The 21,917-nt window shown below is 48.1% G+C and overlaps 2 protein-coding genes across 4 annotated transcripts in view; one reads left to right on the top strand and one right to left on the bottom strand.

Moving 5' to 3' along the window:
* Nucleotides 1-4,256: 4,256 nt before the first annotated feature.
* LOC310683533 (uncharacterized protein) lies at nucleotides 4,257-21,816 on the bottom strand (the record flags this gene model as incomplete). Its single annotated transcript, XM_083453465.1, has 4 exons — nucleotides 4,257-4,487; nucleotides 10,799-11,641; nucleotides 12,536-12,663; nucleotides 21,732-21,816. The coding sequence occupies 4 exons, from the start codon at nucleotides 21,814-21,816 to the stop codon at nucleotides 4,272-4,274; spliced, it is 1,272 nt and encodes a 423-aa protein (XP_083309591.1). The 3' UTR covers nucleotides 4,257-4,271.
* TMEM200B (transmembrane protein 200B) overlaps nucleotides 11,217-21,917 on the top strand; it is a 30,659-nt gene continuing 19,958 nt past the window's right edge. For 2 of the 3 annotated variants that reach the window (XM_083455593.1, XM_083455594.1), the window contains exons 1-2: nucleotides 11,217-11,359; nucleotides 12,531-12,757. The gene's annotated coding sequence lies outside the window, so the exon portion shown is untranslated. Of the gene's footprint in view, nucleotides 11,360-12,161; nucleotides 12,185-12,530; nucleotides 12,758-21,917 lie in introns of those variants that run through there. The other variant, XM_083455595.1, reaches the window with a different exon arrangement.

Here is a 21,917-nt window from a genome sequence, read left to right as displayed (position 1 = left end):
GCTTTGTAGCTTCTTACTGCAGTGTTTCCCAACCTTGGGCCTCCAGCTGTTTTCGAACTACAATTCCCATCATCCCTGACCACTGGTCTTGCTAGCTGAGGATTATGGGTGTTGTAGTCCAAAAACAGCTGGAGGCCCAAGGTTGGGAAATGCTGCCTTACTGTACTGCAGACAGCTGAATTTGTGCTCAGGGTGTAGTTGGCTCCTCAGCAATAGGATCTAAAAAAACCTCTGGACCATGGATTCCTGCAAAGAAGGAGATCTATGCATCCCCAAAGTCAAAGCTCGCTAACAGCCATGTCTCTTTCAGCGCAAGTCATCTCTCTCTGAGCTTAGTGGCCTCTCCAGAACCGCATTCTTTCTCTATGATATAAGGACCTGGCTGCAATGAAGTGCTGTTTGCTTATATTCCTTACAGACATCCCACATTTGCAGGCTAGATGCCTAAAAAATCTCCAGAATGAAGTGTTACAGATTAGGCAGCTTAGCTGAGGTAGCCTGTTCCACTAAGGGACTGAAAAATGTACTGCAGATGTTGATTGACGGCCCTCTTTGGTTGAGGCAGGAGGGGGGGGCACCTGAGGTCTGGAAGCCTTCCACAAATTCTGTGCAGCTTCAAGCTAAACTGCCGGTTCAGAAATATCACACAGTGCACTTGGCCCCTTGGGCACTGGACAGCTTCACAGAAACTTCCAAACCATAAGAGCTGTGGAACAGACTGCCTCAAAAGGTGGTGGGCAATCCTTGGCTGGAGGTATTTAAGCAGAGGCTGGATAACTACGTATCTGCCAAGGATGCTGTAGTTGCAGGCGGCGCTGTCATCTAAAGCACTGAGCCTCTTCAGCTTGCCATTCAGAAGGTCGGCAGTTTGAATCCCCTCGACGGGGTGAGCTCCTGTTGCTCTGTCCCAGCTTCTGCCAACCTAGCAGTACAAAAGCTCACCAGTGCAAGTAGATAAATAGGTACCACTGCGGCAGGAAGGTAAACCGCATTTCCGTGCACTCTGGTTTCCACCACGGTATTCCGTTGCACCAGAAGCTGTTTAGTCATGTTGGCCACATGACCTGGAAAGCTGTTTGTGGGCAAATGCCAGCACCCTCTGCCTGAAAGCGAGATGAGCGCTACAACCCCATAGTCGCCTTTGACTAGACTTAACTGTCCAGGGGTCCTTTACGTTTTACTTTTAGCTAGTTGCATCCTGCATTGTAGATAATGCATTGAACAGGGGGTTGGACCGGATTAATAATCTGCAGAATATGTGTCCATTCATTTGTTTCAAGGTAATGTCCCATTGCACCAGATATATGGAACAAACTCATACAAAAAAATCTAGATCACTCACTTGCTCTGATTGCTTCCCCAGGGTCAAACAACAGTGTCAATGAAAGAGACCTGCTGCTGCAGCTTGGGGGAGGGAAACTGTTTACCTCCTCTTTCCCTATATTCCATTGTATCACCATTCATCCTTCATTTTTGCTCTTCACTGATATAGGGAAATATTGATAAAGAGAGGCATTCAAAATTCTAGCACGCTCAGTATATTGTGTGTATTCTCCATTTCCAGGAGTTACCGTATTTTTTGCTCTATAAGACTCACTTTTCCCCTCCTAAAAAGTAAGGGTAAATGTGTGTGCGTCTTATGGAGCGAATGCAGGCTGCGCAGCTATATACAGCTTTCTGTAATGTATGTTTATTGATAATACGCAAGCAGAACACAAGTGGTAGCAAAGAGATGTTGGGGGTAAGATGAGCAGTTAATGTGCAGAACAGCTGGCCACTGGGCACATTCACCAGGCATTAAGCAGAAATGGTCAGAGAATATACAAAACACAACTGAGAAATGCACATTCCCATAGTCCTGTTGGAGATTATGTACATTGACTGGGAAATGTGCACAATCACCTCCTCAATGATAGATCATGCACACATTCTCTATGAAGCCTGGTGAACATGCACAATGACTGGTGGTTATGCACATTAACCACTCAATTTGCATTACGCTGAACAGAGACACCCCTTCAAGTCAGCAGATCCAATGAGAGACCCTGAAGGAGTCTTCACCTTCAGCCAACTCAAATCTCTTTAACTACCAACTGTGACTTTTCACAAATACACACCCTACCTGCCCTTCTCCTCAAATCTGAAGGTTGTCACCTTTCCCAAATCCTGCTTGGCAACTCAGTCAAAAACACAAATTTCCCCAGTCATCAGTAGACATCTCATACCATTGGCCTTCAATGACAGAACATCACCCAGTTATGTTGGGCTTCTAACCAGCAATTCGCTTAATGAAGGGATGATTGGGCAGATGTGTGTGCATGTGACTAACGATATATCAAAATATCAATGCCATCTAAGTAAAATTATAACTAAAATTGGTTTAGGAAAAGGACGAGGGGGTACGGTGCCACAGAGAAGATCCCCGGACTGCTTAGATTGCTTATTTCTGTGGAAAAAGCAGAAAGACCTGCAAACTGATCCATTTTAGCCCTATTGAAGCCGATCCCAGTGAACAGGCTTCAAGCCAAGTGCAGCCGTTTAATGCAATTGTGGCTCAAATTATATCTATAGCTAATGAAACCTGGAGCATCTCAGCACCTGAGAATGAAATCAAATCTGGAGTCGCTTGAATGCTGCAAAGAAGGGGCTGTCTGGTGTGTGCCTAGCGACCCTGAATATCAATCAACTTTCCCTTCTTTGAAGAACGGTGTTTTTCTTTTCCCTCCCTTGCAGCATGCAGAATGCAGACAGGTTCAATCAATAGAGGAAGGGGATTTTAATGTGTCTTGATGCTTTTTCAAGGCAAGGCCAGGGGAACTTGGAAGAGGCCAGGAATGCATTTCTTAGTGTGAAATGTACCAAGTGCCATCCCCGTCTCCAAGCAGGGAGAGATTCCAAGTGTTTTTCTGGGGTTCAGTTTCCTTAGAACGTAGGTCAGTGGAGATGGTATATGTCTCTGGCATATAGGGTTTTGTTTACATATGTATACATCCAGAGGATAAGATGGAGGGGCTCACAGCATCTTACCTCCCAATTTGGCTTGCAGGTGAGCCCCAGAGCCCAGCACAGAGCAAATATCTCCTTCCTTCTCCTGCTTCCAGCATCCAACTGTCCCACACACCACAACTCTAGCTATTCTCTTCCAAAGGAGAGGGGAGGGACGTCCCACCCATTTGTTCTATGACACAGAGCTACTTCTTTGGACATGCCAAATTGCGGTACTTAACTAGCCAGCCAAAGCCATCACCTTGGCAAAGGAACTGTTCTGGCAAGCTTCCTCTTATGCATTCTACCCACGCAGATACAGGATCCTAAAAATTGGAAGGGACTCCAATCCAGACTTAGCCCCCCAACGGCACAAAGCCTTCTCACCCACCCGCATTTATGATGGCACCCTTGTTTGTTCAGACTCTGCTTCTGTGTCTTCAGCACCAGGCTGGAAAAAAAAGAGAAAGAGAAGCTCTTTCTCATTCCTTTATCTCTTAACACCAGGAACAGCCTCACCTAGCAGTGGCTGGTGCCCAAGAGTTGGTGGAGCCAGAGGCAATGATGGGCAGAAAAATAATAATTCTTCTTTTGTTCCTGTCCGAGGTCAGGGGCAACGCTGAGACTATATAGCAGGCTTCCTCAAACTTGGCCCTCCAGATGTTTTTAGCCTACAACTCCTATGATCCCTAGCTAGCAGGACCAGTGGTCAGGGATGATGGGAATGGTAGTCTCAAAACATCTGGAGGGCCGAGTTTGAGGAAGCCTGCTATGGAGGAAGAAACTGACAGGCTGTATGTAAGTCAGGACTGGGAGGGATGTAAATAGGAAGTTGGGCAGGTGGGAGTTGGATGAGGGTAGACTAAGCTTGGTGGTGCAGTTCCCCACCAAGTGGGTGGGGACTAAAGATCTACATGGGGATCTGCTGCCCCTGTGGATCTTGCCACCTGAGCCAGTTGCCTCACCTTGCCTCATGGGTGTGCTGGCCCTGCCCGGAAGGCTGGCCCCTGAGACCTGAGTTCCCCACCCTTCTAATAGGTTATTTGTTATAATAATAATTTATTAGCTACTTTTTCATAGAAAGTGACTCAAAGCAACCTACAAAGTGCATGCATGGTGAACCTTTGACCCACCCCAGATGCTGCCAAACCACAACTCCCATCATCCCTGCCCGCTAGTTGCACTGTTTGGGGCTGATGGGAGTTGTAATTCGGCAACACCTGGAAGGCCAAATGTCCCCCACGCTCACTCTAGTGACCTGAGCGAAGCAGGGAGGTCCAGGCTTTTTACAAAGGACTCTTCTTCAAGCATGTCCTGCGGTCAGTGATTGCTGGAAGCAGAGAGAGCCTCTGCGCTTGGTGATGGGACCTCTCTGCTTTAGTCACCAAGGTAGTTCTTGTGTTGATATGAGGACGGAGAACTGGAATGCCAAACACTTGAGCTCTGCGGGAATGACGCCACAGACTTCTGCGAAGAACCTCAAGGGGCTTCTCTGAACAGCGCTGCAAGCGCACAGAGACAGACGCAAGGAGATAAAAATGAAGTGGCTGAGGTTGCTCACAGTAACTTGTGTAGCACACAGAAGGGGAATCTGGGGCTCCCCAGGTGCTGCCAGGCTTCCATCAGCCCCAGATTGCTGGGGATTTAATAGCTTCAATTATTCAAAGGTCAGGAATGATGGGACTTTGAAGACCAACAAATGGGCAGAACCACTCCATACATTTAAAACACATCTAGGCCACGTTTAAAGGACAAGACTCCATCCCCAAGAAACCTGCAAACTGTTGTTTCCTCCGCACAAAGCTGAAATTCCCAGCGATCATAACAAATGGCGATTATTTGGGAGAGGCCATGTGCATTAAATGTATGGCGTGCATCTGCCTACACATCTGGAGGACCACGGGCTCCCCATCTTTGTTACAGCAAAGTTTCCTAAATAACATATCAAATAAAAATTATAAATTAAAAACTTGAAAGTTTAATGAATAGATTAACAGCAACAAAAAAGGCTTCCCAGCAATTATCAGGGCATTAAAAGTTTTGAGGGATAGATGTTGAGGCAATTTCCCAGGGCTGGGGTAGCCAACCTTTGCAACCCCACATCACATCTATTGCAAACTACCCTGTGGGCAGTGCGTAAATTGTCTAAATAAAATATGCAAAGATATACATTGGAAACTGGAGAAACTGTGGTGGGGAGCCACAACTCTCCCCAGCCCATCTGTAACCCCCACCGTACCACAGTCGGCCCCCTCCCATGCTACAATTAGACACTACGCACATTCAAAGCACACACAGCCCTCCAAAAAAAGAAAGAATGAATTTTGGGCACTGTAGTTTGTTAAAGGGTGTAGGCAATTGTAACTCTGGGAGGGGTAAACTGCACTGCCGAGAATTCTTTGAGGGAAAAGATGTGCTTTGTGTGCCTTAAAGGTACAGAGCACACAAAGGCTTCTATTGGCTAAGGAAAGCTTCTTTCAAGCTCAATTTGAGCAGGGGTCAGGCAAGCCACAGGATCCTGCACGCACCTGGAAAGGCCTCTGTGGGCACATCTGCACCTGCAGGCACCAGGTTGGTAACCCACGTGCTAGGATCTGTTTTGTTTTGTTTCTACGGATGAGAAACATGGGCCAAGGTGGTTTTCTTCATTTTGCATTCATTGTTGCCATGAATATTAAAGATCAGCTTCCTTTCAATTTAATAGCTTCAATTATTAATAATAGTTCATTACTCTTCTCATCTCTACCTCCATCAAACTCAACCTGGCAGATTCCTGCAAGCTCAGTTAGCCTGGCTATTTGATGTGCACTAGCAAAGCATCCCAGTCCTGTCCATAGATCACTGCACTGATCGTAACTCTGACGGAAGCTGCTGACTGTGATGTAAGGTTGTGGGTGGGTGCAGGGCTGTGAAAGCTTCTATTGCTGCTATTTATAGGACGCCATTGTACATCTTGCCAAAGTTTTGGATCAAAGGCTCGCCATAGCTGGAAGCAACAGGGAGAGAAAACACTTGGGCACATTTAAGCCATTTAATCTGGCCTCCCCAATTCACCCTCGCAGGAAGAACAGCTTCCATCTGTAAATCGCAGGATCTGTTTCCATCGCCCAGTGGAAAAATAGGTAGGGCAGTATCCAATGAATGCCTCTCATCTGCGCAAGGGTTTATGCTTCTACAGTGGAACTCTTTCCAAATCTGCTATGGAAGGTTGGGAGAAACCCCTACAGCAGATGTAGGTAGTGTGCAGGCAGAAGAGAGGAGGAACCAGAGTAAACCCTTGCACTTACGGGATGCATTAGTTGGCTACTACCCCTAGATGGGCTGTGAAATAGCTTACACTGGAAGAGACAATTAGAGCCGGTCCTACCGTTAGACAGCAGAGGGCAAGTGCTGCCTCCGGCAGAAGGTGCTGTTGGCAAGGGAGTGGCAACAAGGTGTTGGAGATTTGTGCGCCACATGTCTTGCCCGGCACCCTCTAAGCTTGCTTGCAGCCCCCAGGTGCAGTGCAGGGTGCTGTTCTGTTGCTGATACAAAATTCAGTTGCCAATCCGTTTGGTTTCAGCATCTCGAAGGAGGAAGCAACTTCTCCCTGTTTCCCCCCATGCTCTCCAACACAGAGAGAGCCTGTGTGGCATCGCGGTTAGTTATGGAGGTTGGTTCAACAATCAGGCAGCATACTGGAGCGCGGGGAGAGGTTTTGTTTGTTGCAATATTTCAACCTGCTATTGTGGTATCTCAATCCGCTATTTTGCAGAGAATCAGTGTTTCAATCTGAGCATTGAAAAGACGGCTTCTGGGGTGGTGGAGTTGCGGGCAGCTTCCCTATCAGGAACATATACTTCCAGAAGCGGTTTAGTCATGCTGGCCATATGACCCGGAAAGCTGTCTGTGGACAAACGCCGGCTCCCTCGGCCTGAAGCAAGATGAGTGCCACAACCCCAGAGTTGCCTTTGACTGAACTTAACCATCCAGGGGTCTTTCTTTTTCGTACTGCCTGTAATGGAATAGAGATGTTCTGCAGTAGTAGCTGGTGCCTGTTTAGATTGGTAGGGTGGGAAGCAGGGAGACGAACAGTAGATGGCGCCAGAGCCAATGACAGGCAGAGCCTTATAGTTCTGTCTGCATCCTCTTCTCTGAGAAATTCTATAAGGTCAACGTTAAAATTAAAGAGGAGCACCCTCTGCACTGGTAAAAAGAGAGAAAGCCAGAGGGTGGGGAGTTGGCTGAGGGCAGGCAAAGGTTGGTGAGGCAGTGCCCCATTTGCCCTTAGTGGACCTGCCTCTATTGTACTGCGGCCAATTATTTCCTCAATTACTGATATTCAGGTGGGAGTGCCAATAATTACCTAGTAATAATAATAATAATAATAATAATAATAGTTATATACCACCCTATACCCAGAGGTCTCAGGGTAGTTCACACACACGAAAGAGAGGTGAGGAACAAGCAGGGTCCTGTGAGCCGAAAATTCATGGAAATAGGAAAAAAATGCACATGTTAAATAGTTAGGGAATGCTGACCTGCTGTTGGGAGAGGAAGGGGAACTGGGTGACAAGGGGACTGTAATGGAAAGCTGTGGAGGAGAGCATGGCTGGCTGGCTGGCACACTGAACAGGAGCATTCCACGCAGCAACATTTTGTTGCAGCGTTCATCAGGACCCACTGACAGGCTGATGCATCCTATTTTTTAAGACACAAGAGCATTGTCTGCCAGCGAATCCCATATGTGAGTTATGTATTGAATGGAATAAAACCTCCTTGTGTTTATCCTGAGAGCACTGCCAATTAGTCTTAGTGGATGGCTCCAAGTAAGCCACTTTGAAAGATGAGTTTGATACAAGCGTGAAGAGCAAACAGACAATGATTCATGTCCCTTCACTTTCTGCTCTAGAAAGTGTGTTGCTGCGTACATGGGTGCAAATAACTTTCTGGCAGTAAGAGCTGTTGGATGGTGAAATGGACTACCTTGGAAAGTGGAAGGTTTTAAACAGAGGTTGGATGGCCACCTGCTAGGGACCCTGTAGCTGTGATTTGTGCATTGCAGGGGGTTGGACTAGATGACCCCCGGGTCCCCTGCAACTCCACACTTATATTCTATGAGTCTATTCTTTTCTCTCTGTGTTTGATTGCAACAGGTGAGGGCTGCTCTCTAACCAAGATTCACAGGTCAAATGCTGCTCAGTGTAGATGTGAATTTTAGATCAGGTAGTACGTATGAATCCCACTGACAGAACTTTGCTGCTGGTAGGTCTCTGTTGTTGTTGTTGTTGTTGTTGTTAAAAAGTTTGAAAACTACTGGAATATTCCATGTTCCTTGGACCTTTGAGGTTGCTCTTATTCCTTGAAGCATATGTTGTGTGCATGTGATGATGAAGCATCTGGCCCTGAATGACTGAGGCTGCTGTTACAGCACTGAATGTTCACAAACATTCCAAGGCCCCATAGAACAAAGTGGGATGTCTGCCATCCGGTTTCTGCGAGGGAAGGGGTGCTGGCCAGTTTGGCTGGGATTGAAAACCTTCTTCAGCTTGGAGGGGTGGCAGCTTTGTAGGCAGACTGGCACCTAGAGAAGAAAGGAACCTTAGAGACAGGAAGCCTAAAGGAAAGAAAGAAAGAAAGAAAGAAAGAAAGAAAGAAAGAAAGAAAGAAAGAAGGGAAGAAAGGGGAGAGAATAGGAAAGGAACTAAGAAACAGAAACCAAAGTGCAAGAGAAAGAGACAGGTAAACAAGTGCCTAGGAAAGGGCTGGGGAATCTGTGGCCCAACAGATGATGTTGGACTCTAACTCCCATCAGACCCAGCCAGGATGGCCAATGGTCAGGGACAAAAGGAACTATTGGCCAACAAAATGTGGAGCACCAAAGGTTCATCAGTAGTAGGATGGGAGATGTCTGTGTGGGAGGCCCAGCACCAGAATGCATTTATTGGGGTACCAATAACCTGATAGGGCCTTTTCCTGACATCTGCATTGGGTCCCCTTTAAAGCTTTAAAATGACCAGTGCATTTTAATCTCCCACAAATGTCCACACTACATGATGGGAAATTAAAATGTCAGCCATCTAACACTGATCAGAGATCCTCAATGCTGCTGTCAGCAGTTAAGCCTGTTGATGTCTTCTTTTAATCTGGAGCCAAGCTCTGATGCCTGGTGTATATGAGTTTCATGTGTTTGGGTTGGATCCAGACTTAGGGCTATATTCGACTCTAAGAGCTACCCAAAGCAGACCCACTGAAATCAATTGACCTAAGTCATATTTATGGGTCTACTCTGAGCATTTCTAATGTTGGATACAACCGATTGTCATGCATAGAGTAGACCCAGTGAAATTCATGGGACTTGAGTCAGCTATGACTAAGTTTCACTGTTACTCTGAACAGGACTAGGTTTGCAGTGAACCCCTGGTTTGAATTAGCCAGCCAATTATTTGGCTACAGGTTTTTGAGTATCCAGCCTTAGTCATACTCAGAGCATCCCCGTTGAAATTAATGGATGTTTAATGAGGACTATTAATTGCAATGGGATTACTCTGATTGAATTTAGTTGGCTACAACCCCATTTAGTTTTTCACCAGAATCTGTAACTTTGGTAGCATGCAGAACACCGTACATTTAAAGTGCATGGCTTCCCACAAGGAATCTTGGGAGTTGTAGTTAATCGGGTGGCGAAGGGACGCGGGTGGTGCTGTGGGTTAAACCACAGAGCCTAGGGCTTGCCGATCAGAAGGTCGGCGGTTCGAATCCCCACGACGGGGTGAGCTCCCGTTGCTTGGTCCCTGCTCATGCCAGCAGTTCGAAAGCACGTCAAAGTGCAAGTAGATAAATAGGTACCGCTCTGGCGGGAAGGTAAACGGCGTTTCCGTGCACTGCTCTGGTTCGCCAGAAGCGGCTTAGTCATGCTGGCCACATGACCCGGAAGCTGTACGCCGGCTCCCTTGGCCACTAAAGCGAGATGAGCACCGCAACCCCAGAGTCGGCCATGACTGGACCTAATGGTCCTTTTACCTTTTTACAATTCCCATCAACCATAATAAATGAGGAGTGTTTTTGTGTGTGGAAGATATGTGTCTTAAATCAATGATGGCGATGCCCAGTGTCCAAAGTCAGTCTTCCGAATACCAGGTGCTGGACCCCGCAGGAGGGGAGAACGCTCTTGTTTTCCAGTCCTGCTTCCCATAGGCTTCTGTTTGGCCACTGTGAGAACAGGGCACTGGCCTTGATGGGCCATTGGTCTGATGCAGCAGGGCTGTTCTTTATACATGGTGTGCATCAGCCTTAAAGAAGCAGATTACACACCTTACATCGCAGCTACCATAGGAGCCAACGGTTCTAGGGGCCAAGGGGTCTTTGCCCCCCTCCCCCAAATAAAATATTTGAGGGGGCTGCCCCTCTAAAGTTGATGGGCATTGTCATTCAAATGGTGTGCGTACACCCCACCATGTGATTAATTGTGTGGGGCGGAGAGTATTTTATTCAAATTGGCACCCCTGTCAGCAACACTTTCCCCAGTTCCTCGCCCATTTCGTAAGGGCAATTGAGGGCACCCACCTACCCACAGAGAATATTTCAGAATCATTTCCCTAGGCAAGGAGTTGACGCACCTTCTATTCAATCCCACTCTGAATTCAGCTGCTCCGACACGTGTGTGTGTGTGCGCGCGGGGGGGGGGGGCTTGATTCTCCGCCCCCGCCCCCTGTTTCTTCTTCGCCTTCCCCCTTCCCCCTAACCCCTCCCCTCTTGGGCCACGAACTCTTTCCCTCTACCAAGTTTGAAACGGGAACTGGGCGGGCAGGGAGCGAGCGAGGGAGCGACCTACCTTTTCCAGTTTCAGCCTTGGGGAAGGAGAGCGTCTCGCTCCGCGAATGAACGCAAGGCAAGAAAAGAGCGGGAGCAAATCTCTTCCAAGCGCGATCGCGAGCACGACAATTAGTCCTGAGTTCCGAGCAGAGTAACCCGATACGAGAGAGAGAGAAAGAGAGAGACTCCGGAGACAGAGCGTGTGCGTAAAAGCGCACGAGAGAAAGACTGCAGAAGGAGCCAAAGAACAAATAACGGACTTGGGCGCAACAGAAGCGGGATCTAGCAAAAGGACGCAGAGGGATCCTCTTCTGGAGAGGGCAGAGCGGAGGCAGGTGGGCTGGGATCCAGCGGATCTGGCTGGGTCTCTGCGCCGCCGCCGCCTCTGCCTCTCTCTCCCCCCTCCCCACGTGGCTGCTCCATTTTGCCCTAACTGCGCGAAGCCAGGAGGAGGGGGACCGAGGAGGAGGAGGAGGAGGCATCCACTGCGCTTGGGCCGCCGCGAAGGCGCCTTTGCGGGGGTGGGAAGAAGCCGGGAACAGCTGCCGAGACTGTGGGGAGCCCGGCGGCGTGGCGCAAGGTAACGGGGGGAGCAAGGGAGAGTCCGCGCCGGGCGCTTCGTGCGTCCGCCCTCGGTTCCTGGGCTCGAACTTCCTTTGGCACCTCGTGGAGAGAGAGGGAGAGGAGCGGGCCGGGGCTTTGATGTGGGACGCGGTTTGGCGGAGCGAAGACGCGGCAAGGCTTGGCGACAGAGGAAGGGGGGCTGTTGTCGTGGGGAGGTGGGAGGGGGTGTCTTTGCCTCTTCCCGGCAACAGATCCTCCAGGCTGGGGAAACTCCTCCTGCTGGAGAGCGACCCGCCCGCTATCCCATTATAAAAGGAGTAATAATATTCATAATATGACCATATAAGCCCGCGAGAGAGCGCGACAGAGAACTTCGTAGGAAACTGGCTTTTGCGGAGTCAAACCATTGCTCTGCCCAGCTCAATATCCTCCACGAGGGCTCTCCTGGGTTTCAGGCGGAAGCCTCCCCACCCCCTCCGACCCTACATGCAGATGCCGGGGATCGAACCCTGGAACTTCTGCATGCGCAGCAGATGTCTGGCCGCTGACTTGCGGCCCTTTCCCCTTAATTTGCACGTGGGCGCCGTGGAACTGACGTGTATATGTGTGCGTGTGTGTGTGTGTGTGAGAGAGAGAGAGAGACCACTTGGATACAAAACCACTGCTCCCAGTAAATCTCAATGGATGAAGCCTTCTACCATTCCACCCCCCTCCCGCAAAAAAGATGAAACAGGAATGCCCAACCAGGGAGGGGTGAACTCCCCCCCACACTCCATCAGCCAATAAGGGGTTGTGTGTTGTTACACAGGCAGGGATATGAGAGGAACCTTGCTCATGTAAGGTAAGCCAGAGGTCCCCATACATTTAAAACCCTCTCAGCGTACATTTAATGCACATGACTTCACCCAAAGAAACCTAGGAACTGTAGTTCTCTCCCCTCCCCACAGAGCTGCGATTCCTAGCACCCTTTATGAAGCTACAGTTCCCAGGATTCGTTTTGGGGGGAGAGGTGCTTTAAATGTGCGTCAAAATGTGCTTTAGATATATGGTGTGGATGGACTTCATTTTCACATGCACCCTTTTGGTTTTTCTTGCTGTCTTGTGCCCAGCCAAACAAACAAACAAAAGCAGAAACTAGTCTGAGAGAAACTTACAGGGGTTTTCTTCTCTCCCCCCCCACTTTCCAGCTCACCTTCGCAAAGAGTCTGTGGCTGCAGACTGCTCCCTCCCCCTTCCTGCCATGTTTCTCTTCGGATGGCTCGGGAGGAACCAGCAAGCTGGGATGCTCCACTTCTGAGCTCCTCTCTCTTCCTCCATCCTCTACGGGAGAGCAGAACCAGGTGCCGCTGGGGGAATAAGCCGACGGCAAGGCGATCAGCCCACACACTTGAAGCAATGCGGTGGTGGACGAACGGTAGGTGGCTCTTTCAAGTTGATTCCCCTGTGGGTTGGGGTAGGTGGGTTGCGTCGCCGTTCGGGGGGGGGGGGTGCAGCATCTCTGAAAGGGGTGTTGGGGGCAATCAAGATGTTTGAATGCGTTTGTTAGAAAGGGAACATCTTGTACTTGGAGGGAGTGTTAAACTCTGCACTTAATGTTCTTACAGGGGGGCTCTTTCTTTAAATGGTAAGGTGTATTAATTACTCTGCTTACTTCAGAAGCTAGTAAGGCAACCCTACTGTGTTGGGGGGGGGGTTGGGAGCGGGGCTGCTGGGGGGGGAGCTTTTTATGCTGCCTGCAATGCCCAGCCTGATGGCACCGCTGCCTGAATTCACTCGCAGAAAGCTTCAAATCTCTCCTTGGAGAGCCCCAAAATGACATTCCTAGAAGTGTTATAAGGGGGGGGGGTTGACCCAAAGAGACCTGAAAATGGTTGAAGTTCTTGTCTGAACACAACACTGAGCTAGGCATTTATGCCAGACTCAGTGCAGACTCTTGCTTTCTCAACTGCTGTGCCTCAGATTGGCTAAAGTCAGACAGTTGGGGCTCCCCCCCCCAGCTGTTTCTTTCATTGATCTAGGGATCCTTGGGGCAGTTCAGGAGAGGGGGGGGGGGTTCAGGAAGAGAAGGAACATCCGTTGTTTGAAGCCCAAAGCTTAAAGCTCTGGAAGGAAGACTGGGGGTGGAAGCATGTCCATAAATCTAGATTCTTGGCGCGGTGACAAAATCATAATAATAATAAAAAACAACCCTCCCGGGTTTTATAGGACTGGTGGGGCTGCAGAAGTGCCTGTAGCATTTCATTGTTTTTAATCGAGGAGGCGGCTGTGTGCCTGAGCATGGCTATGTGCAGGGAGGGAGAGAAGCCCCTTGGCAGGTATCCATCCACTGTTGATAAAAAGAGATTTAAACGCAAGGAGACAGGCTTTACAGCCCGAGAGAGAGAGAGAGAGAGAGAGAGAGGAGATGCAGTGGGGTGAGAGTTCAAGACAGTGTCAGGCAATATCCTAGTAAAACTCGCTGGACTTATAATTCCTCCTCTGGAAAGGGCCATAGCTGAGTGGTAGAGTGTCTGCTTTGCATGCAGGAGGTCTCAGGTTCAGTTCCTGGGGCTGGGACTGTCTCTTGTCTGAAACCCCAGAGAGTTGCTGCCAGTCACTGTAGAATAGATAATGTTGAGCTAGATAGACCAATGTCCGACCCCAGTTAGAAATTAGCCACGCGCGTTTTTCAACTGGCACGGGTCCAGTTGTGACCACCTGGAGATCTCTGGATGCCAAGATGGTGACCAGTGTAGCTAGTGATCAGGAACGATGGGAGCTGTAGTCCAAAACGTATGGAGGGCACCTGGTTGGGGAAGGCTTATCTGAGCCACTGTTGTCAATTCTGACTGGCAGGAGTTCTCCAGATCCACTGGCAGAGAAGTCTTTCCCAGGCCTGTTATCTGATATCATTTTTTTAATTGGAGATGCTGTGGATTGAGCCTAGGGCTTTGCAAAGCATGTCCTGTGCCAATGAGCTGACTCTCAAGTGAGCATAGAATTGCAGCCTTAATTACACAGGGTGGGATTCAGTTAGGTGTTACTCAAAGTAGACCCACTGCAGTTATTGGACCTAACAGAGCTATGCCCATGAATTTCAATGGTTCTGCTATGAATTGCACTTCATTGAATTCCACACATACCTTAAAAGATCCATAGATGTCAAGTATCCCCATTCACTGGGCACATTCTCACCTCGCTCCAGTAATGTGACCTACTCTCTCCTGTTCTTTTACCATTGTTGGAAAAAAGTTATTAAGCACAAAAAACCCCTCTCTCCTCCCTTTGTGTGACCTTTCCTGTATGGAGTAGAGGATAATTTTCAATAGCTAATGGGGGATCAACATTTACAGTGCAATTCTGTATAATTGAGTTCAATGGGGCTTACTCCCTGGTAAGAAGTCTTTTCCCACAGTTTTGTTTAAGGAAACTCTCCGCCCCCCATGGGGATTTTAGACTGTGATGCAGAAAACCCCCACCTCATTTCAGAAGACATTTTCTTTAGCAGTTGCTTAAGCAGAGCTCCCAAACTGTGCTTTAGACTCCTCTTATTAATGTGTGTGATGCAAAACATAGATGAGCAGCGTGGAGGGAAGTGGTTATAAAACCTCTTGAGAGATTATCTAGAACTCAAATTATGACTCAAGCCTTTCCCCACTGTTTATCGCACAGCAGAAATTATTATCGTTATGCTTCCATCAATGTAACATTCATTTGCAAACGTGAAAAGCAAAAAGCCACCTTAGCTCCATGCAGAGCACACACGTTGTGTTGAAAAGTCCCAGGTTTAGTCCCTGGCATGTCCAGCTAAGGCTGAGAAAGGTCCCTGTCTCAGATTCCCTGGAGAGCAGCTGCCAGTCAGTGTAGAATGTGCTGGGTGAGATGGACCAGCTATCTGACTTGATAGTTTTCTGCATTAGTATGATACTCTTCAAATACATTTGTAATGTTCAGCTCTCACTTTAAGCAGTGCTGGTCCAAACTAAAAGTGGAGTTTCAAGAACATGTTGATGCCCCATCAAAGGGCAATCTCTTTTTTTTCAGGGGCAGGCAAAGGAATCCCAAAATAGAGTGGTGCGACGGAATATGTCCATGCAACACAGCAAGGCAGTGGATGTTTCCCTCGTGGCATCTGTTCTATCAGACTGCAAAGCAAGGGGAGAGAAGGAAGGCAGGACTATTATTCCATTGGCTCTGCTGAGAGACCATCTACTGCCTTGGGCTCTTCCTCAGCCTAGTGGTAGCATCCATTACATCAGGCTGCAGAGCAGAGAGAAGCAGGGTTATTCCGTTGGCTCTGCAAAGAGACCATCTGCTGCCTTTGACTCTGCACCCAAAAAATGTCCCCTAGCAGTAGCCATTCCATCAGGCTACCTAAATTGTTTCCTAGTTGTTACGAGAACGGTAACTTTCAGAACTTGTGCCTGCCTTTTTCCTTCTCCTTCTCCATCCTTGTTTCCTTTTGTGTTATGTCCTTTAGATTCTGAGCTTGAGGACGGAGGCTGTGTGACTTTGCAAGTCACCTAGGAGTCTTTTTGCTTGTTGTCAAGGGAGCCTGTCTGCCATCCTAAAGGGGACCTTCCTTCCCACTTAAACATACATTCAAAGTAAGGGATTGGCACTGTTTGCTCTCATTGACATTGCCCTATAGCCGGACCTGATTGGTTCTGCGACACCGTGGTGCCATCGCGTTCACTGTGTGATCCCTAATTGGTTGGGATCACAGCAAAAAAGGAGAAAGCCTTTACAAATGGCACAGAAACAGCAGCATGGCATGAATCCCTAGTTGGAAGACTACTGCAATATTTCAGTAAAAATGAGATATGCCCCCTTGCGCCCATACTCTACTGTAACAAAGTAATGGCATGTAATGGCAGTAATCCTATACACTCGCCCTGTTCATTCCCTTTCCCTTTCAGTGCTTTGCATAGGAACATAGGAAGCTGCCTTATTTGGAACTGGCAGACCATTGAGTCATCTAACTCATTACCTTTGACATTGACTGGCAGCGACTTTCTCAAACGCCAAGTGGGCTTTCCACCCCCGTCCTACTTGGAAGAGCTGGAGATCGAACCTAGGGCTCTCCCGCTGAACTATGACTGCTTGGTCTCCCTCGTGGCATTTTCCAGATTGTAAGCTTCTTGGGGCAGGGACCTGACCAACTTGGAATAAGTCTCGAATTCGTTCTCTTCCTAAGGCAGTCTGCATTAGCAGATGGCATTTCATCAGTCCGTGGTAATACCAAGTGCTTTGGTGGTTTGGCGTGGCAGTTAAAGGGAAATGCTGGGGAACAAATTGGCAACTGTTTTACTCTGAGGAACTCAGGCGACACACATGTAAGCCATTTGTTGAACTAGGGAGGCTGGGGAGTTCCATGGAGGAGAATTTAACATCATGCATTTTAAAAATAAAATAAATATGGATATGCCCAAGTGCAAAACATGTTGCTCTAGATTTCTGGCTTAATTATTAAGGATGGGAACCAGCTTCGCTTAAAGAATGCCAAAGTGCTGAGTAGAAATGCTTTGCAGGAGTTGGCCGCAGTGTGCTAAATGGTCCCACGGGTATGAGTCAGGGTGTATTTTTACTTTTTTGCTTTCTGTTATCCAGAGATTCCAATTACAGTCGTATCTTGGTTGTCAAATGCCCTGGAACTTGGACGTTTTGGCTCCTGATCGCCGCAAACCCGGAAGTGATTGCTCCGGTTTGCGAACGTTTTTTGGAACCCAAACGTCCGATGGGGTTGGAGCTTCCTGCAGCCAATCGGAAGCTGCTCCTTGGTCTCTGAAAATTTTGGAAGTCGAATGGATTCTGCTCGACTTCCATGGTACTACTTTATATATATTATTTGTATCCAGATTTCTCAGGGGTCCCTTCCAATTCTAGAGTTCTATTATTTTCATGTCTCTCTCCTCCTCTCCTCTCACTGCATGTTGACCCCTCCCTCACTGACAGTCTTAGTGAAGCGTGATGTGGGTTTTCAGAACAGAGCTGTGGCTCCATGGTTGAGCATCTACTTTGCACATGAAAGGTCCCAGGTTCAGTTCCCAGTATCTCCAAGTGGGGCTGGGAGAGTATCCTGCCTGAAACCCTGGAGAGCTGCTGACAGTCAGTGTAGGCCAGGCATAGGCAAACTTGGCCCTCCAGCCGTTTTGGGACTACAACTCCCATCATCCCTGGCTAACAGGACCAGTGGTCAGGGATGATGGGAATTGTAGTCTCAAAACATCTGGAGGGCCGAGTTTGCCTATGCCTGGTGTAGGTAGTACTGAGCTAGATGGACCAATGAGTCTGACCCTGTATCTGATGTGCCTAACATTTCTGACTTGGTATGTTTGAATGATGTGCTTCTTCTGACTTTAAACCATCACCTTATCTACCACCCCACCTATTTACAAATACATAGAATACATAGAACGTGTGTTTGCGCGGTGTATTTAAAATATTGCATCCAGCTACATTTTACTCAAGAGTAGACCCATTGAAATTGATGGACCTAAGTTAACCACACCCACTGACTTCAGCAGGTCTAGCACTGAAAGCAACCCTGTGCTTCCCGAAAAAGATAATTGCAACTCTGAAATGGGCTTTGCCTGTATCCATATAGGGTGTTGTAGGAATTAACATTGTGAAATCACGTATTTCTCTGACCCACATCACTGTAGAGTAGGGCAGCAAGTGAGGAAAGGGCTCCTGCACCTTTAATAGTAGTGTAGGAAGAGGGGTGTCATGTGGCCCTCCCCTTATGTCTAGCTGCCCTGCCATTCAGTGCAGGGAAAAGGGCCATGGCTCAGTGGCAGAGCATCAGTTTTGCAGGCCGAAGGTCCCAGGTTCAATCCCCGGCATCTTCAGGTAGGGATGGAAATGTCCCCCATCTGAAGCCCCACAGAGCCACTGCCAGCTGCTGCTGCCGGTATGGAGGGAGACATTTGGTCAGACTTTGGCGTGATGCTGGATGAGGGTGAACAAACTGAAGTTTGATCCAGACAAGACAGAGGAGTTCCTTGGGAGTCAAAAAGTCAGACAGGCTCCCTCTGAAACCTCCGGTTCACTGCTTGGGTGTATTCCTGGATTCAGCCCTAAGGCTAAATGCCCAGGTGTTTGGGGGGTGTCAGCTGTACCCCTTTCTGAAGATGTCTGATCTGGCCATAGCGATGCACAGCTTAGTTACACCCTGTTTGGATAACTGTCATGTATTCTGCACTGAACTGCCTTTAAGAAGTGCTGGGAAACTTCGGTTCTGTGCGTGCTCTGACCTTAAGCTTATCAGAAGAGTTGAGCAATGCAGGTGCCCTGATTTCTGAAGATACTAAATGGCTGGAAAGTGTTCAGTGTGTTTCTGTAGTCTTTGGTAGAAACTCGGATTGTGCCAAACGTAAAGGCTTCAGGCAGCCAACTCATTTGGTGACCCTTCTGCTTTATGAGAGACTGTGGTTCCCTTTCCTAGCTAGAGAGCTGAGTTTAATTAGCAGTGTGGAAATGGGGGCGGGAGACAGTAGACTCCGTAATTAGCATTTGGCCATTGCACTGAATAGTTCAGCATGCCACTTCTGTCATACAGAAGACTGCACCAGACAGGCTCAAGAGCCCTCCTTTATGAAAAGTAGAAAGGTTACTGCAATCCTTTATTATTATTTATTAAATTTGTATGCCGACCTTCAGCCGAAGATCACAGGGCAGTTTGCAACAGAAAAATGAGAACACAAGATTGCACAACAAAGCAAAAACAAAAATAAGAACTGACCACCGATGCACCTCCCACAACCACATTTAAAAGGCCATGAAATGTTAATCAGCGAAACGCCTGGTTGAAGAGAAGCATTTTCACCTGGTGCCTAAAGATATGTAATGAAGGGCCAGTCGAGCCTCCCTGGGGACAGCATTCCACAAATGGGAAGCCACAGCAGAAAGTCTTATTCTAGTGTTGACACCCTCTGGACCTCTTGTGAAGGAGGCACACAAAGAAGGGCCTCAGAAGATGAACGTAGGGTCTGGGGCAGTTCACAATGGGAGAGGCAGTCCTTGAGGTATTGAGGTCCTGAGCCATTTAAGGCTTTATGGGTCAAAACCAGCACTTGGAAACGTAAGTGGAAGCCAATGCAATCAGGCCAGGATTGGTGTAATATGCTCAAACCATCTCGTCCCAGTGAGCAACCTGGCTGCTGAATCCTACACCAGCTGAAGTTTTGAAACCATCTTCAGAGGCAGCCCTATGTATAATGGTTTGCAGTAATCTAACCAGATACTCATGTAACTGTGGGTTTGATTCTGCAGTGGCTGCGCACACCTATTCCTCTGCCAGGAACAGGTGCATGCACCCAAAATCAGCAGGACTTAACCTCCACTCATCAGCTGATGAGCAGGTATTAAATCCTGTTCAGTTTGACTGTCTGTGCCTATTCCTCTGCTGGTAACAGGGGTGCCCAGCCAAAGCTTCTAAGGGGCTGTTTGAAAGCGCTTTTGCAAACAGCCTTGCACTGCTCTTTAAACCTCTGGGATTTTTTTTTTTTTTTTTTTGCGATTCAAAAAAGCAGTGTGGGATTGTTTGCAAAAGCTGTTTCAGAGAGCTCTGCACTGCTCTTAGAGCCCCAACAGCCGGGGCTTCACAGTGCTGTCAAATCTGATGTCGCTATGATGTCAGGTGTTTGACAGGAGAGAAGCCCCAACCACCTGCCAGATTTGGGCCTCCAGGGGTGGACAGATAAGGATCTGGCCTCCTGCCAGAAAAGGTTCTCCACCCTTGATATATAGTTTTGAACTAAGCATCTAGTTCTTCTTCTGCAGGATTCTGGGATTAATGCACAGCAACGGTGCCAGAGCCATAAACTCTGACATTGTAACCCTAGTGGGCATTCTACCAGTTATTTGAGTCCATTTCTGTATGCACAATCTCTTAGCAGGCCTTCAGAATCAGTCTACGTGAAAGAGATAGATAGATAGAAAATGGAACTGAGCCCAGGAATTCTCGCTGCTTTTACGGAAATGACACTCTTCGCTTCCATCTCTCCTGTGACTCTGAGCTGATTGCTGCTGTGTGCCAACTTGTGGCTTGGGTCCAGCTTCGTAAAAAGAGCAGTTCTGTTGACAGCTCTCTGGTGGAGAGAGCAAAAGAGCCAGTTAACGAAGGGCACATTCACAGATCACGAGCCCGCTGCCAACTCTTCCAAACTGGAGCATCCTTACCATTTTCAAACTTCTTTTCGCATTCTTTTTGCTTTAATCTCATGCCACATCAGGCCTTGTTGCTGCGTTTCCTGAACAAGAGCGTTCAGTATGAAGGATGTGGCCATGACAGTCAAGTCTGGGCAATGGGATGGGCTTTCTTTAGTCCACAGCTCAGCGGTAGAGCAGATGGTTTGCATGCAGTTCCCAGGATTGATCTTTGACATCTCGGGTTACAAAGAGCAGGTGGCAAGCAATGGGAAAGAGACCCTGAGACCCCAGTTAGGCTGCCAGTCAGAGTAGACAACACTGGGTTAGATGGACAAAGAAGACAGCTTCCTGTTTTCATGATTCTTCTGATTCCCACAATATCCATATGCAGGATGCTCAGGACACCAAAATGTGGGATGACAGGGTGGGGAGAGAAACAACCTTTTAAGTTTGTGTTTATTGTATATAATACCTTCCCCCGCATGGTAGCGGTCAAGGCTGTGTTCATAGGACTCCTGAAAAGTCTCCCGTCCAAAGACTGACCAGAATAAGACCTGCATAGCTTCAGCAAGGTGGCTGCATCATATGCCTTCAGACCATGTTGGCAAGTGCACATAGCTATACAGTGGTACCTTGGGTTACAGACGCTTCAGGTTACAGACGCTTCAGGTTACAGACTCCACTAACCCAGAAGTAGTACCTCGGGTTAAGAACTTTGCTTCAGGATGAAGAACAGAAATCGCTCCGCGGCAGCGGGAGGCCCCATTAAGCTAAAGTGGTACCTCAGGTTAAAAACAGTTTCAGGTTGAATAAAGTTCTTAACCCGAGGTACCACTGTATTGACATAACTCCAGCTGACATAACTCTAATGGCAGCAGTGTTAGAAACTGATATATAAAAGCTATTCTCCATATGACCCCTTACACCTAGGTTATAGGCACACTAACGGAATGTTTAGGCCCCTTTTGAAAAAAGAATATTACAAAACTGAAAATGAATTGTGTGTATTGTCAGCTCCAGCTAAAATCTGACTCGTGCCATAGCACAGCACCAAAAAAATGCTGCTGTGTCCCAGCCAGTCAGATGGTGGAGATGTCAGGTGCCATCTTGGCACCCGGGCATCTTCACTTGGTTGCAAGTGACCAATAACCAGGTGCAAAATGCACCTGGCAAAGTTCAAATACTGTTTGGCAGGGGGGGTTTTCGTTGGAGTGTCAGCGGCTGGCACGAAGTCAGTAGCTGGCAGCGGGGCTTACCTGACCTCCCGTTGTTGCTGCTGCTTGCCAGGGGCAGAAGGGGCAAGGTTGGCACCGTGCAAATGCACTGGCAGAACCAATCCATATTCCTGCTGGTTCAATGGCACTGCTCCATCCTTGCTACTGCCCTCTCCCTGGCCCAGGAAGCCGCAGCAATGCTAGTGATGGTAGTCAGATAAGTGCCAC

This window comes from Podarcis tiliguerta (genome assembly GCF_965153285.1).
Source record: "Podarcis tiliguerta genome assembly, chromosome: 8".
Classification (NCBI taxonomy): domain Eukaryota; kingdom Metazoa; phylum Chordata; class Lepidosauria; order Squamata; family Lacertidae; genus Podarcis; species Podarcis tiliguerta.
The sequence above is the reverse complement of the archived record's forward strand: the minus strand, read 5'-3'. Positions and strand labels throughout refer to the sequence as shown.